The 13,663-nt window shown below is 46.1% G+C and overlaps 1 protein-coding gene across 1 annotated transcript in view; it reads left to right on the top strand.

The window, feature by feature from the left end:
- The window catches only part of LOC142214444 (uncharacterized), a 30,475-nt gene extending 17,127 nt beyond the window's left edge, over nucleotides 1-13,348 (top strand). The window contains exons 7-10 of the mRNA XM_075283391.1: nucleotides 3,712-3,768; nucleotides 4,495-4,611; nucleotides 4,701-4,741; nucleotides 13,191-13,348. Coding sequence (XP_075139492.1) covers nucleotides 3,712-3,768; nucleotides 4,495-4,611; nucleotides 4,701-4,741; nucleotides 13,191-13,282 — 307 coding nt within the window. The 3' untranslated portion in view covers nucleotides 13,283-13,348. The remainder of the gene's footprint in view (nucleotides 1-3,711; nucleotides 3,769-4,494; nucleotides 4,612-4,700; nucleotides 4,742-13,190) is intronic.
- Nucleotides 13,349-13,663: the final 315 nt, after the last annotated feature.

Genomic DNA, 13,663 nt, shown 5'->3' with positions numbered 1-13,663 from the left:
TAGGAAAGAATTCCCCAAACCAATATGGGAAGGAACCATACACTAGGAAACAAACACAGGGAAACTGAGTAGAAATCAAAGGATAAGGCAATTCACTCACACAGTCAAATATACACAGAGGGAGGATTGGTGAACACAGAAGGGAAAACACACACACCAACTTGTTCACCCAAAACCTCCCAAAAACCAACCACGGAACTTCCTCTATCCAAGATAACCACCTACTCCTCCTGCTAAGGCCTAGCTCTGTAAAAGCGACACTCAGCACAGAACCATGGGAGGCATGGGTTTAAATACAGAGTAGAGACCACTCCTCCCAGGTGCAAATGGGAGGACAGACTAATTAACCAGGAAATCAAGCTGCCTACCAACAGTGCGTGCGAGCAAGTCAGAAGGTGTGCACCAATACCCACGACACAAAATACTCCTAACATTGTGTGCTTTGTAGTTCTCCAGCTAAAAACTTATATATTATATATTATTGCGCCTTGGCAAATTTAGCCCCACCCACCGTTATGTTGACTCCACCCATTCTCATTAATTTTTCATGTGCCCGCACACAGTATAATCCTCCTACAGTCACCCGTAAATTATATGTCCCCCCTCTATCTCTCCCCCAGCTTCATATACACCCTTCATCTGCACCCAGTTTCATGTCCCCCACCCAATCTCTGCCCCCAGATTCATGTCCGCCCATCCATTTCTGCCCCCAGTTTCATGTTCCCCCCCTCCATCTCTGCCCCCAGTTTCATGTCCCCTCCATCTCTACCCCAAAATTCATGCCCTCCATCTCTGCCCCCATATTCATGTCCCCTCCATCTCTGCTCCCATATTCATGTCCCCTCCATCTCTGCCCCCATATTCATGTCCCCTCCATCTCTGCCCCCATATTCATGTCCCCTCCATCTCTGCCCCCATATTCATGTCCCCTCCATCTCTGCACCCATATTCATGTCCCCTCTATCTCTGCCCCCATTGTCATGTCGTCCCCTCCATCTCTGCCCCCATTGTCATGTCGTCCTCTCCATCTCTGCCCCCATATTCATGTCCTCTCCATCTCTGCCCCCAGTGTCATGCCATCCTCTCTCTGCCCCCAGTTTCACGTTCCACATTACACTGACTGACTTACCTTCTCCTTCGTTCCCTCGCAGGTCTCTGCGCGCCTCTCTCTCACTGGCGCACAGTTATAGACGCGATGTGACGTCATCACATCGCGTCTACAAGCCAGTAGCGGAGGCGGCGAAGCGAGGAGCTGACACAGGTCAGCTCCTCGCTTCAGCCGCATATGTGACAGCGAGAGAGGCGCACAGGGGCGAAGCAAGGAGCTGATCTGTGTCAGCTCCTCGCTTCGCCGCCGGCTACTGGCTTGTAGACGCGATGGCTGAAGCGAGGAGCTGACCTGTGTCAGCTCCTCGCTTCGCCGCTACCGCCGGCTACTGGCTTTTAGACGCGATGTGATCACATCGCGTCTACAAGCCAGTAGCAGCGGCGGCGGCGAAGCGAGGAGCTGACACACAGAGCGGATCCAGGGTTTGCGGGGCCCTGGGCAATTGACTTTGGCGGGGCCCTACGCGCAGCGCGCCGCAGCACATTAGGCCCCGCCCACTTTTATGTTGACTCCGCCCATTCCCATCAATTTTTCATGTGATTCCACACAGTATAATCCTCCTACAGTCACCCGTAAATTATGTCCCCCCTCCATTTCTCCCCATTTTCATATACACCCTTCATCTACCCCTAGTTTCATGTCCCCCCCTCTATCTCTGTCCTCAGTTTCATGCCATTCTCCCCCTCCATCTGCCCCAGTGTCATGCCGTTCTCCCCCCTCCATCTGCCCCAGTGTCATGCCGTTCTCCCCCCTTTCATCTGCCCCAGTGTCATGCCGTTCTCCCCCCTCCATCTGCCCCAGTGTCATGCCGTTCTCCCCCCTCCATCTGCCCCAGTGTCATGCCGTTCTCCCCCCCTTTCATCTGCCCCAGTGTCATGCCATTTTTGCCCCTTCATCTTCCCCAGTGTCATGCTGTTCTCCCCCCCTCCACCTGCCCCAGTGTCATGCTGTTCCCCCCTCCCCTTCATTTGCCCCCCAGTTTCTTTGGGCCCCCTCCATCTCTGTCCCCAGTTTCATGCCGTTCTCTCCCCACCCCCTTCATCTTCCCCAGTGTCATGCCGTTCCCCCCCTCCCCTTCATTTGCCCCAGTGTCATGCCGTTCCCCCCCTCCCCTTCATTTGCCCCCCAGTTTCATGGGCCCCCTTCATTATGTTCCACCTTAATATTTAATACAAACAAACACTTACACTCACCTTCCATCACTCACCTTCCATCGTTCCCCCGACGCTCCTCTCTCCAGTCACATACGCGATGCAGGAGCTGTGACCTCAGCTCCCTCTTAGCTCCGGCCCGGCTTGCGTGTGTAAGCATGACGTGATGACGTCATCGCGCCTACATACGCAAGCCGGGCCGGAGCTTTAACGCAGGAGCTGAGCTCACAGCTCCTGCTTTAATCCTGTATGTATTCCAGCTCATCGGCGGACGGACGCCGATGAGCTGGAATCGTGACAGGCAAGTGCCGGGGGGCCCCCAGAGGCTCTGTGGGCCCCGGCACTTGCCCGACTATGCCGAGGCTGACCGGGACCATTTTGTTAGGGCCGGGCCGCGGGGCCCCGGGCGGTTGCCCGGCTCGCCCGGCTCGCCCGGCCCTGGATCCGCCCCTGCTGACACATGTCAGCTCCTCGCTTCAGCTGCATATGTGTCAGGGAGAGAGGCGCGCAGCAGCGAAGCGAGAAGCTGACCTGTGTCAGCTCCTTGCTTCAGCCTCGTATGTCTTCAACTCAGATCTGCGTCCTCTGGATGCAGATCTGAGTTGAAATAGGGCATACAATGACTGCTACGGGCACCAGGGGGCCGGCACACGGTGGCGGGCCAAAACCGGGCCCCCCCCATTTTTCAATTTGGCCGGGCCCCTGACGCCAGTACCAGTAGTACTGCCCTATCGGCGGCCCTGATCGTAGGGACCACTATGGGACATTACACTGTGGGAAGAGGCCACTATGGGACATTATACTGTGGAGGGACCATTTTGGGACATTATACTGTGTGGGGAAAGACCAGAGGATGAAAGAAAAACTGCGCTACTCCGTATGTCTTCAAACAATCACTCACTTTATTTAAGATTTCAAATACACGACGATTAGGACAGCGTTTCGGGGGAATACCCCTTTCTCAAGTGTACAGCCCTTGTGTGGATTCTGGACTCAATGTGCACCTAACCAGTTTGGTGTTGGGCCACTCCCAAGGATGGTGATACTCGTGTGTATTTGCTATACACTTGAGAAAGGGGTATTCCCCCGAAATGCTGTCCTAGGCGTCGTGTATTTGAAATCTTAAATAAAGTGCCTGATTGTTTGAAGACATACAGAGTAGCACAGTTTTTCTTTCATCCTCTGGTCTTTCCCCATATTACTCCACCCCATCGGGGTGTTGGATGTTTCCACTGCTGCTGAATCCCTCCGGTTGGCGTATCCAAACATGTAGGACTGACCATCGCCGATGACCATTCAACCAAAGGCATTGTGAGCGGGTTGCTCGGTAAATTTTCTTTTCTTTAATATTATACTGTGTGGAGGACCACTAAGGGATATTGTGTATTCCATCATTTAACTTTTTCCCAGTCTCGGAATATTAACCCCTTCTTCCATCTCTTTCATTCTTAGGCATCTCTGGTTGTGCTGCCTGAAATCATGTTCTCTATCAAAGTCTTCTAACAAAAGGTCAGTATTTGTCTGTTAATTTATAAATGTATGTCTCTGAATGTCAATTGAAGAATCAGTCAATGGAAGAAGGTTTTTTTTTTATTAAATAGAGGAGGTGGCATTGGTGGCCACACGTGCACACTGCCACTCCATGCACATGGAGCACTCAGGGGAACTACAGGTGGTCCAGTCACACAAGGTGGTTCCCAGTTCTTGTGATACCTGGTGCTCCAAGTGCTAAGATTCCCAGTGATCAGACACTTTTCCCCTATCCTTAAAGAACACCTTTCATGTCCTCGGGCACATGTAGTTTCATATACCGCTAGACAGCCGACAGTGCGCTGAATTCAGCGCATTGTCAGCTTTCCCGTTATGTGCCTGGGGCAAGAGCCATTGGTGCCGTTACCAATAGCTTATCACTGTCAGAAGGGTGTTCCTAACAGTCAAGCTGGGCTGTTAAGACAGTACTGTCTGTAGCTATATACTGTCAGAGAGACCCAGCCATAACGCTCAGCTGTGAGGAACGCTTATGTTATAGAGCCAAATGGAGAGCCAACTGTTGGGGAATTGATGTAGGGGTGTCTTTGCCAGTAAAGCTGGTGTTTTGGGTATATTTATGTGTAGGTTGCGATGGAGAAGTGTGCTGATCTATTACTTTCTTACACAAAAATTTGCGACTTTACTACACCACAATACTGATGTAGATAATAGTTAATCCCTCCTTTGAATTTTATGTTTTTTCAGTAGCGAAAATCAGAAAAGATGCAGTGAGGATGGATCCATGGATCTACTTCAACTGAATCCTGTTGAATCTGGGTCCTCATTTCCAGACCAAGCATTGCATTCAAGCCCCACTTTCAGGTAACATAAACTAAGGCGCCTACAGTAATCTGCAGATTATAGTGGATTAGCTCCATAAACATCTGACAGCGTGCTTTTCTTCCCAGCAGAAATACTGAAGTAGCATCTGTTCATAAGGCACCTTCAGAAGGTAGGAAACTATATAGATATACAGTAGACACCAATCAGCTATAACAAAACCATGAATAATTCATGTCATTCACATCTCATGACCATGGCAAGGAGAGGGGATGGACATTTAGTAATTCATTTCTTAAAGTTAATGTGATCGACGCTGGAAAAATGGGTAAATGTAATGATCTGAATGGCAAAGGCCAAAATGTGGAGTTCTCTGTATATAGTGGTTAATAATGACTAGAGATGAGCGAGTAGTACTCGATTGAGTAGGTATTCGATCGAATACTACGGTATTCGAAATACTCATACTCGATCGAACACTACTAGCTGTTCAAAGTTAGGATTCGATGCAGAACCAGCGTTGATTGGCAGAATGCTGTACATTGCCAATCAACGCTGGTTCTTCTCTTACCTTTAGAAGTCTTCTCCCTGCGCAGCGTTCCCGCGTCCTCTTCCAGCTCTAAATTCACTCTGCTTAGGCATCGGGCCTGGGCAGAGCCGACTGCGCATGCCCGCGCATGCGCAGTCGGCTCTGCCTAGGCCCGATGCCTAGCAGAGTGAATTCAAGGTTGGAAGAGGACGCGGGGACGCTGCGCAGGGAGAAGAATCCAGCCTGACCCTCACTCATGGACTTAGTAAGTAGAATTTGATCGAATGTTGCGTACCCCTGAAACGAGCATTTCCCCCCATAGACTATAATGGGGTTCAAAACCCGTTCGAACAGTCGAACAGTGAGCGGCTGTTCGAATCGGATTTCGAACCTCGAACATTTTAGTGTTCGCTCATCTCTAATAATGACCAAAAATGGTCCAATGTAGGATCGCCGGTGAATCAGTGGCAAGATCATGAGTGCCCCCAGGGCCTCTTTGACCATAGAACAAACAGTACATCCGAAATGGGCCCTTATGGTATTGGGAGTCCTCTCAGCTGGCCTGGACTGAGTGGGACACTCCTGCATTTTGGGTGCCATCTCAATGTTCTGGGTGGCAGGTAGCGATTTCCACTCTATCTCTATCCATAGGACACAGAGTTGAATACAGTGGTGAAGTATAGAGCTGTCAGCTCCATTATTCAGTCGTTGGTTGGTGATGTCTGCATCATCATTGCATTGGATATCATTGCAGCCTTAGCCAGCAGGTCCATGAGAATAGGGTTAGGTGAGTATTTTTTATTTTTATGTAATATTGGGGACAGGGGGACTTATGTGTGTGAAGGGGGACCACTTGTGAAAAGTTTAAACAGGGCGCCCTAACCTATTAAAATGTCTCTGGGTGCCTATGGCACTACTAGGCAAATTTCAAATCAGTAAGATGCATGTGAAGAAGAAGAAAAAGGTCTGGTCTGACAGAAAATTTATATTACAAATTACTGAAACGGTTAATGCGGACTATGATGGAATTCCATTCAACTTTCATTTTTTTCAGTTACCCAGTTTATTGCACAGAATAGTAAATGCTGCATTTAATAAGGTGCCGGGAATTACAATTAGTCCCGCAATAAGCAAAGTCTCATATGGCTAAGTAACAAAAAAACAACAACAACAAGTTATGGCTTGTGGAAGGATTCAGAATGAGTAACGTCTGTGGCAGGGTGGGTTTCAAACAAGTTTTCCTAAATTTTGAAAAATCTGGTATGACTACTGTATATATAGTTGGGTATCCACTAGGCCCCGACCTCTCAAACAGATATTGGATTGCTTGGGCCAAAATGTAGATTAGGAAGAAAGATGTTGGGTGCCATCATAATTGTATTTCCCTAATCAATTCTGTGACTACCATTCTAAAATTGATACATTTAGAGGTTGTGTGTGATCGGCTGTAACCATTGTTCGGGTAAATGGGAAACCTATCAGTTTCACTACTCAATTCAGCATAAAAAAAATCTTTTTGGTGATTTTAATATTCAAAATTAAGTTATATGAAAATGTAAGATCTTTTACGTAACAGGGCTCCCAATTGCAACCAAAATAGTCTCCAATGCAACCAAGAAGTTTTACAATTTACAGTATTCTCTTGTCACCATTTGCAACTAGCCAGGCCACTGACTGCCTGAGGGCTCTTATTGTCCGATGGGTCAGCAAATACTCTGCACCCCCATTTTAAAAGGTGAATGTAAAAGAGGAGAAGGGAGCCAGCAAGTACAGACAAACTAAGAGTAGGCCAGAAGAGGACCCAAAGACCTGATCACTATATGTATTGAGCTCAATGCTCCTTAAAGGTTTTTTATGACCATATGGGGGAACAATGTGTAAATAAATATATACACAACTTTTAAAATTTTAATTTGGACTTCCATCTTGGGGTAAACCAGTTCAGACATAAGCAAACTTTTGGTTTGTACTAGAAATTAAATTAAAAAAAAAAAAATACTCTTACTGTTACCTCTTGTTGAATTCTTCACAGCGTTTTGCGCTCACTGAGACTTGTGTTTGGCACACCAGCGGTCAAATGGGCACACCAAGTGTCATGACATTTGGTGTGCCCATGTCACCATTGAGGCCCATAGCAGGCCTCAGTGGTGACCTTGGGCGCGTTACGTCACATGTCAAAAAGAGGTGGAGACAAAGTGCTGGACACCTCGAGGAAGCCCAAATGAGTTAACAGAAGGCGAGGACGATTTTTTTTTTTTCCACCAACCCTGGGCCTACACCTATTATACTCCGGGGTCACATTAGCTTGATGTTTACAATAGAGAGCTAGAAATTGCATAGACAGGTTTCTAGTAACCCTGAGGGTGTTCTACACTATGTTTTAAGCCATTTCAATGTGTGGTTTGTACCAAACTTGTTCAACCCAAAACAAATCTTGACCCCAAGCCACCCAAACCTGAAATTCAATTAATCCTGAGAGGATCGCCCATCTCTAGCTTGAACCAACCAAACCTGAACTAAATCTGAAAAGTTTGCTCATCTCTAAATGTCTGTCTGCAACCATGTGCAACAACAATCGCAACAAACTACATCTGTGAGGAAGAAGAAGCAGTTACTACATATATCAATTCCATACCTCCCAACTTTTGAAGAAGCGAAAGAGGGACAAAATTTGCGGCACAAATTTAGCCACGCCCACTTTTATGTTGACTCCGCCCACTCTCATTAATTTTTTCATGTGCCCACACACAGTATAATCCTCCTACAGTCACCCGTAAATTATATGTCCCCCCCTCTATCTCTCCCCCAGTTTCATATACACCCTTCATCTGCCCCCCGTTTCATGTCCCCCCTCCATCTCTGCCCCCAGTTTCATGTCCCCTCCATCTCTGTCTCCAGATTCATGTCCCCCATTTCTGCCCACAGTTTCATGTCCCCTCCATCTCTACCCCCAGATTCATGTCCCCCCATCTCTGCCCCCAGATTCATGTCCCCCCATCTCTGCCCCCAGATTCATGTCCCTTCCATCTCTGCCCCCAGAATCAGGTCCCCCCATCTCTGCCCCCAGATTCATGTCCCCTCCATCTCTGCCCCCAGATTCATGTCCCCTCCATCTCTGCCCCCAGATTCATGTCCTTTCCATCTCTGCCCCCAGATTCATGTCCTTTCCATCTCTGCCCCCAGATTCAAGTCCCCTCCATCTCTGCCCCAGATTCATGTCCCCCATCTCTGCCCCCAGATTCAAGTCCCCTCCATCTCTGCCCCCAGATTTATGTCCCTCCATCTCTGCCCCCAGTGTCATGCCGTCCCCTCCTTCATCTGCCCCCAGTTTCACGTTCCACCTCAGTGTACACATTAAACGTACCTTCTCCTCGCTCCCCCGCCGCTCTCTCTGCGCCTCTCTCTCTCTCTCGCACACAGTTGTAGGCATGATGTGACATCATCACATCGCGTCTACACAGCCAGTAGCCGGAATGCAGCGGCGAAGCAAGGAGCTGAGCAGTGACAGCTCCTTGCTTTAGCTGCATATGTTTCAACTCAGATCTGCGTCCTCTGGACGCAGATCTGAATTGAAATCGGGACATACCTCCCTCTAACCAGGACTGCGGGACACGTCACCGAAATCGTGAATGTCCCGCGGAAATCGGGACAGTTGGGAGGTATGAAATTCCGTAAGGTTATTATCAATTGTAGTCATAGCTGGGGGTGTCTGAGGGTTTTTACTATTATGGTAGTTTTTGGTTGTGTATAGTCCTAGTCACAACTGGTAATTTATTCACTAGATCTTTCTTTGATACTATCATATAGGTAACATCTCAGTATATATGATGTTTATACATACAGTATTTTCAGTATTCTTTCTGCAAGCACTTATGTTTATTTACAGACTGTATTGTCATCTAGTGGCCAATTTGAAAACTGCAATCAATTGTAGTCTTTCAATTGTAATATCTGTAATAAAACTGAAAACAGATATTCCAAACATTGACAAAGTGTATGTAGACCGTAATCCCATGAACTATATGTAGACCATATTCCCATGAAGTATATTGTGGGGAAAATAGCTCGGCAGTACCAAAGGTGTGAACTGAACCTGACAGGGACACAAAATCTGGTGCAAACAGGTTTATTTAGAAAAAAGAAACAAAAAAAAACAGCAAAATAAATAAACTTTTACTTCAGGCACAAAAATAAGCAAAATAAAATACAGCGTTAACTACAAAACTCCTGCTTGTCCGAACTCTAACTAGTACAGAACGACGCTAACCATATGTGTGGCTTTCTTCCAGCCACATGGACAAATGAAACCACACAGTTAGGTCTCACCAGGCTCAGTATAGCGGGACAGACCCAGGCACCTCCTCTCGCTCCCAGGATCTGCCCTGAGGTGCAGGCTCTGCTGCCTTTTACGGCCCAGTAATGAGCCCAGGACCCATGACTGGGGCTGAAGCCAATTCAAGATTTCCCCTGGACCACATGTATGTCAGAAATCTGGGGGATATATACCGTGACTCCTGTCACCTTCTCACAATATGTAGACCTAATTCCCATGAAAAGAACCATATTTAAATTTGTAGTCAATTAAATCTGAATTGTCTACACATTTTTGTAGACAAAGATTAGTAATAGAAGTAAAAATAAATAAATAAATAAATGTTTGCAGAATTTTAAAGATTTTCTCTAACCATCTTAATATTGACTTTCTTTTGTCTTGATCAGTTGACAATGGATACGACCATGAATGGAGGCAACTTTTATGATCTTTCTATGGTCAATGATTTCCTTATTGTAGGCAGGTTATCGGGCAGGGACACTACATGTATGAGAAGATAATCCAGCTGCAATAAAGAAATCATTGCTTGGTTTCTGACAAAGGCCAAACTGAAGAAAGTTTATACATTCATGGCAACTGATTGTTACTACTAAAATGTTTAAGACTGTTTAACTTCTAATTGTCCACAAATGCAACCCTTTCTTGTCAATGGTAATTTTTGATTTTCGAGTTTCACTCCTCACCTTCCAGTTATTTTTTTCTGTTCATAGAACCATATGAGGTCTTAATGTTTGCAAGACAGATTGTTCCTCATAATGGTGCCATTTATTATTCTGTACAATGTAATGGGAAGCTGGAAAAAAAAAAATCATAATGGGGTGGAATTGGAGAAAAAGTGCATTTGTTTGACTTTCTTACGGGCTTTGTTTTTACAGTGTTCACGGGGCAGCCAAAATGACAAGTCACCTGTATTCTATGTTTTGGTACAATTCCAGGGATACCAAATGTATATAGTTTTATTTACATTTTAGCCCATTGACAGAAATATAAAACTTTGCAAAAAAAAAAATGTTCTGACGTCTATGGTCTATGGTCATAGACCAGCCTCAATAGTAATATTCCTATGGCAGGCCTGAAGGTCTTCATAAGACTTGTAGCTGCCATGGGAACAGGTAGGCTCCCGTGATCAGTGACCCCCAGACAGAACAATGTGCACCACAGTGGGTCCCAAGACAGTACAAGGTGTTCTACAGTGGCTCCCAGACAGTACAATGTGCTCCACAGTAGCCCCCAGGCTGTATTATATGCTCCACAGTGGCGCCCATACAGTGTTATATGCTCCAACGTGGCCCCCACACAATATTATATGCCACAGTGACATTGCACAGTATTATACGCTCCCCATTGGCCCCCGCACAATCACTGGCGTAAATACTGGAATAGCAGCGGTAGCAGCTGCCAGAGGGCCCGGGACATTAGGGGGGCGTCCTGATGTTTTGTTTTCATTTATAGGCCGATACCTGCTGGAGTAACCCTAATGGGCCCTATTTATTTACCGATCCTTGCTCCTGATCATAGCTGCCTTCCCTTCTGCGTCCCATATCATGTGGCTGGGGCCCCCTTGGTGGCAGAAGCGGACGTGGCTGTGAATAGGAGTGCGGATCGGTAAGTAAGGCCGCGGGCCGACGAACCCCAACACATTCTGCTATCATTCTACTTTGGTGTCTATTCAGACCCTGGTTTATAATGATTGAAGACTCAGGGGAGGTGAGGGAACATAAAAAACACTGTTACTTACCTCTTCTTCACTCCGGCAGTCTGCAGGCCTGTTCAGTGACGTCCCAGACATCACGTGAGCCAGACCGATGTCATTATCCATTGCTACACTGACCTGACTCAGTGAAATCTGGTCCAACATTGAAGATGGTCGAAAGTATGCTCCACAGTGGGCCCCCACACAGTAATATATGCTCCAGAGTGGGCCAAACACAGTATTATTATGTGCTCCACAGTGGGCACCCACCCAGTTTTATATACTCATCAATGGCCCCCAATCAGTATTATATACTCCAAAAGTGGTCCCCCCCACACATTATATGCTCCACAGTGGCCCACACACAGTATTATATGTTCCACAGTGGGCCAAACACAGTATTATGTGCTGTGCTACACAGTGGGCACCCACCCAGTATTATATACTCAGCAATAGCCCCCAATCAGTATTACATGCTCCAAAAGTGGGCCCCCCACACATTATATGCTCCACAGTGGGCCCCCACACAGTATTATATGCTCCACAGTGGGCCCCAATACACTATTATAAGTTCCACAGTGGGCTCCCACATAATATTATATTCTACTTACCTGAAGTCCCATAAAGAGCAACTGGTCTTCGTCCTTCTTCTGATTGCAGGCACTGATGACTTATGTCATCGTGCCTGTGTTGGGGCAGAGGTCGCTCTCTGCAGTTAATGTATGCCGCAGACCAGGGGGCTTTCACTTACAGCTTTCACCTGCATGTGCATTTGTACCGTATATACAGGTGAAAGAAGCGATCATTCACTAATGGGGAATCCTGTACCGGTTTGCCCGTTAGTGAGCGATCAGGGCAACAGCGCGCATGCCAACAGAGAGGGCTGTGAGGGCCCCTTTTGGCACGCATACCATAGTTTTGTCAAAATGGGTATAGACCATAGAAACAATAGATTGGACATGTTCATTGAGGTCTATTAAAGTTTTCTAGAAAGAGACCTGTACAAAGGTCACCGTGTAGGGGGAATAGATAAATTGTGACATTACCTATTGTGAATGATGGGACAAATGTAATCTATATATAGATGATACCTGTTATTGTAATACTATCTATGCGAATAATGATGTGACTGCAGCAAAGAAATCTTCTACAGAACAGGAAAAGTCAGTCTGTTATTGGGCTTTGTGGTCAGAATGAAAACTGTAGGATTTTAGGATTTCTTTATAAATATAGCTATTGGAAAGTTATTAAAAATTCTTTATAAATAGGTAGTTTCTAATGATATATTCCTTTTAACTCACTTAGTGGAAAATAATAATCAAATGGTAGTATTGATATACTGTATATAATTCAGCCCCTGTTCTAGACTACTTCTATGGACCAAAATAGAAGTACAATGGCTATTCATCTGAATGTCTGTGATATGCTACATTTCCAACTGTAATGTCTTATTGCACCAAATAATTGGAATCAATATTGTGCACAAATGTATTTTGTGTGTTCAGGGCTCGTTCACATCTGCGCCCGGTCTCCGTTCTGCAGGTTTCCGTTTCCTGCACAAAACAGAGGCAGGATACGGAAACCTGCAGGACTCTTTCATGCCCATTAATTTGAATGGGATTGAAAAATGTCCGGCCGTGAGCGCCGGTGAGCGTTTTATGCTCTCCGCTGCGAAACCATTTTTTTAAATCCGGACACAGAGTCGCACATGCAGTACTCCGTGTCCGGTTTTAAAAAAAACGGTTTCACGGCGAAGAGCATAAAATGCTCATTGCTGCTCACGGCCAGACCCGGTCTGTGGCTTCCGTCTTCTTGCATGCCGAAGACGAAAACCACAGAACGGAGACCTGAACGCAGGTGTGAACCTAGCGTTACTGCTACCCGTTTTGAAAAGTATTTTATAAAGGGAAGTGGCTATATGACATCATGAAAGCTGTGACCAATGCCAGGTGCACTATTTTAATAAATGATAAATGTGGAGTATCTTGTATCATTTTTGTAATAAATTCATGCACCCCATAACATTAATGCTACATCATCTTTGATGTTTCTACTCTCTCTTCTAGACTCAAGTGAAGAATTATTTGGCAAGGAAAAGCCATCTGAAAACCCAAATCAGGGCTGGAGCGACTCAGAAGATGATTCTTTCTATGACTGACCTGAAGAACCAGTGTTCTTATGAAATATAGCACTACAATGTCATATGTATTAATACCCAATAGTAGAATTCTGACCTGTAGGACACCAGGTGTTGAAATAAAAGTCAGTGACAAATTATTTTTAAAGGGAGTCTGCCACCTCTTCAAAATGTGATACGCGCGTATCACCTTGAAACCAATAGGGAAAAAAGCAGCCCATTCATTTCAATGGGGAGCGCACGTATGCTGGCTCCCATTGAAATGAATGGGATCTGCTTTGTACGCGCTGATTCTGAACGTTCTTTACGCTCATAATCAGCTCAGCGTATACTTAGTGTGAATGCACCCGTATACTGTAATGTGCTCTGTAATGCGGTGGCGTGCAACTCCATTAACTAATA

The sequence above is a fragment of the Leptodactylus fuscus genome, chromosome 7, assembly GCF_031893055.1.
Source record: "Leptodactylus fuscus isolate aLepFus1 chromosome 7, aLepFus1.hap2, whole genome shotgun sequence".
Lineage (NCBI taxonomy): Eukaryota > Metazoa > Chordata > Amphibia > Anura > Leptodactylidae > Leptodactylus > Leptodactylus fuscus.
The sequence above is the reverse complement of the archived record's forward strand: the minus strand, read 5'-3'. Positions and strand labels throughout refer to the sequence as shown.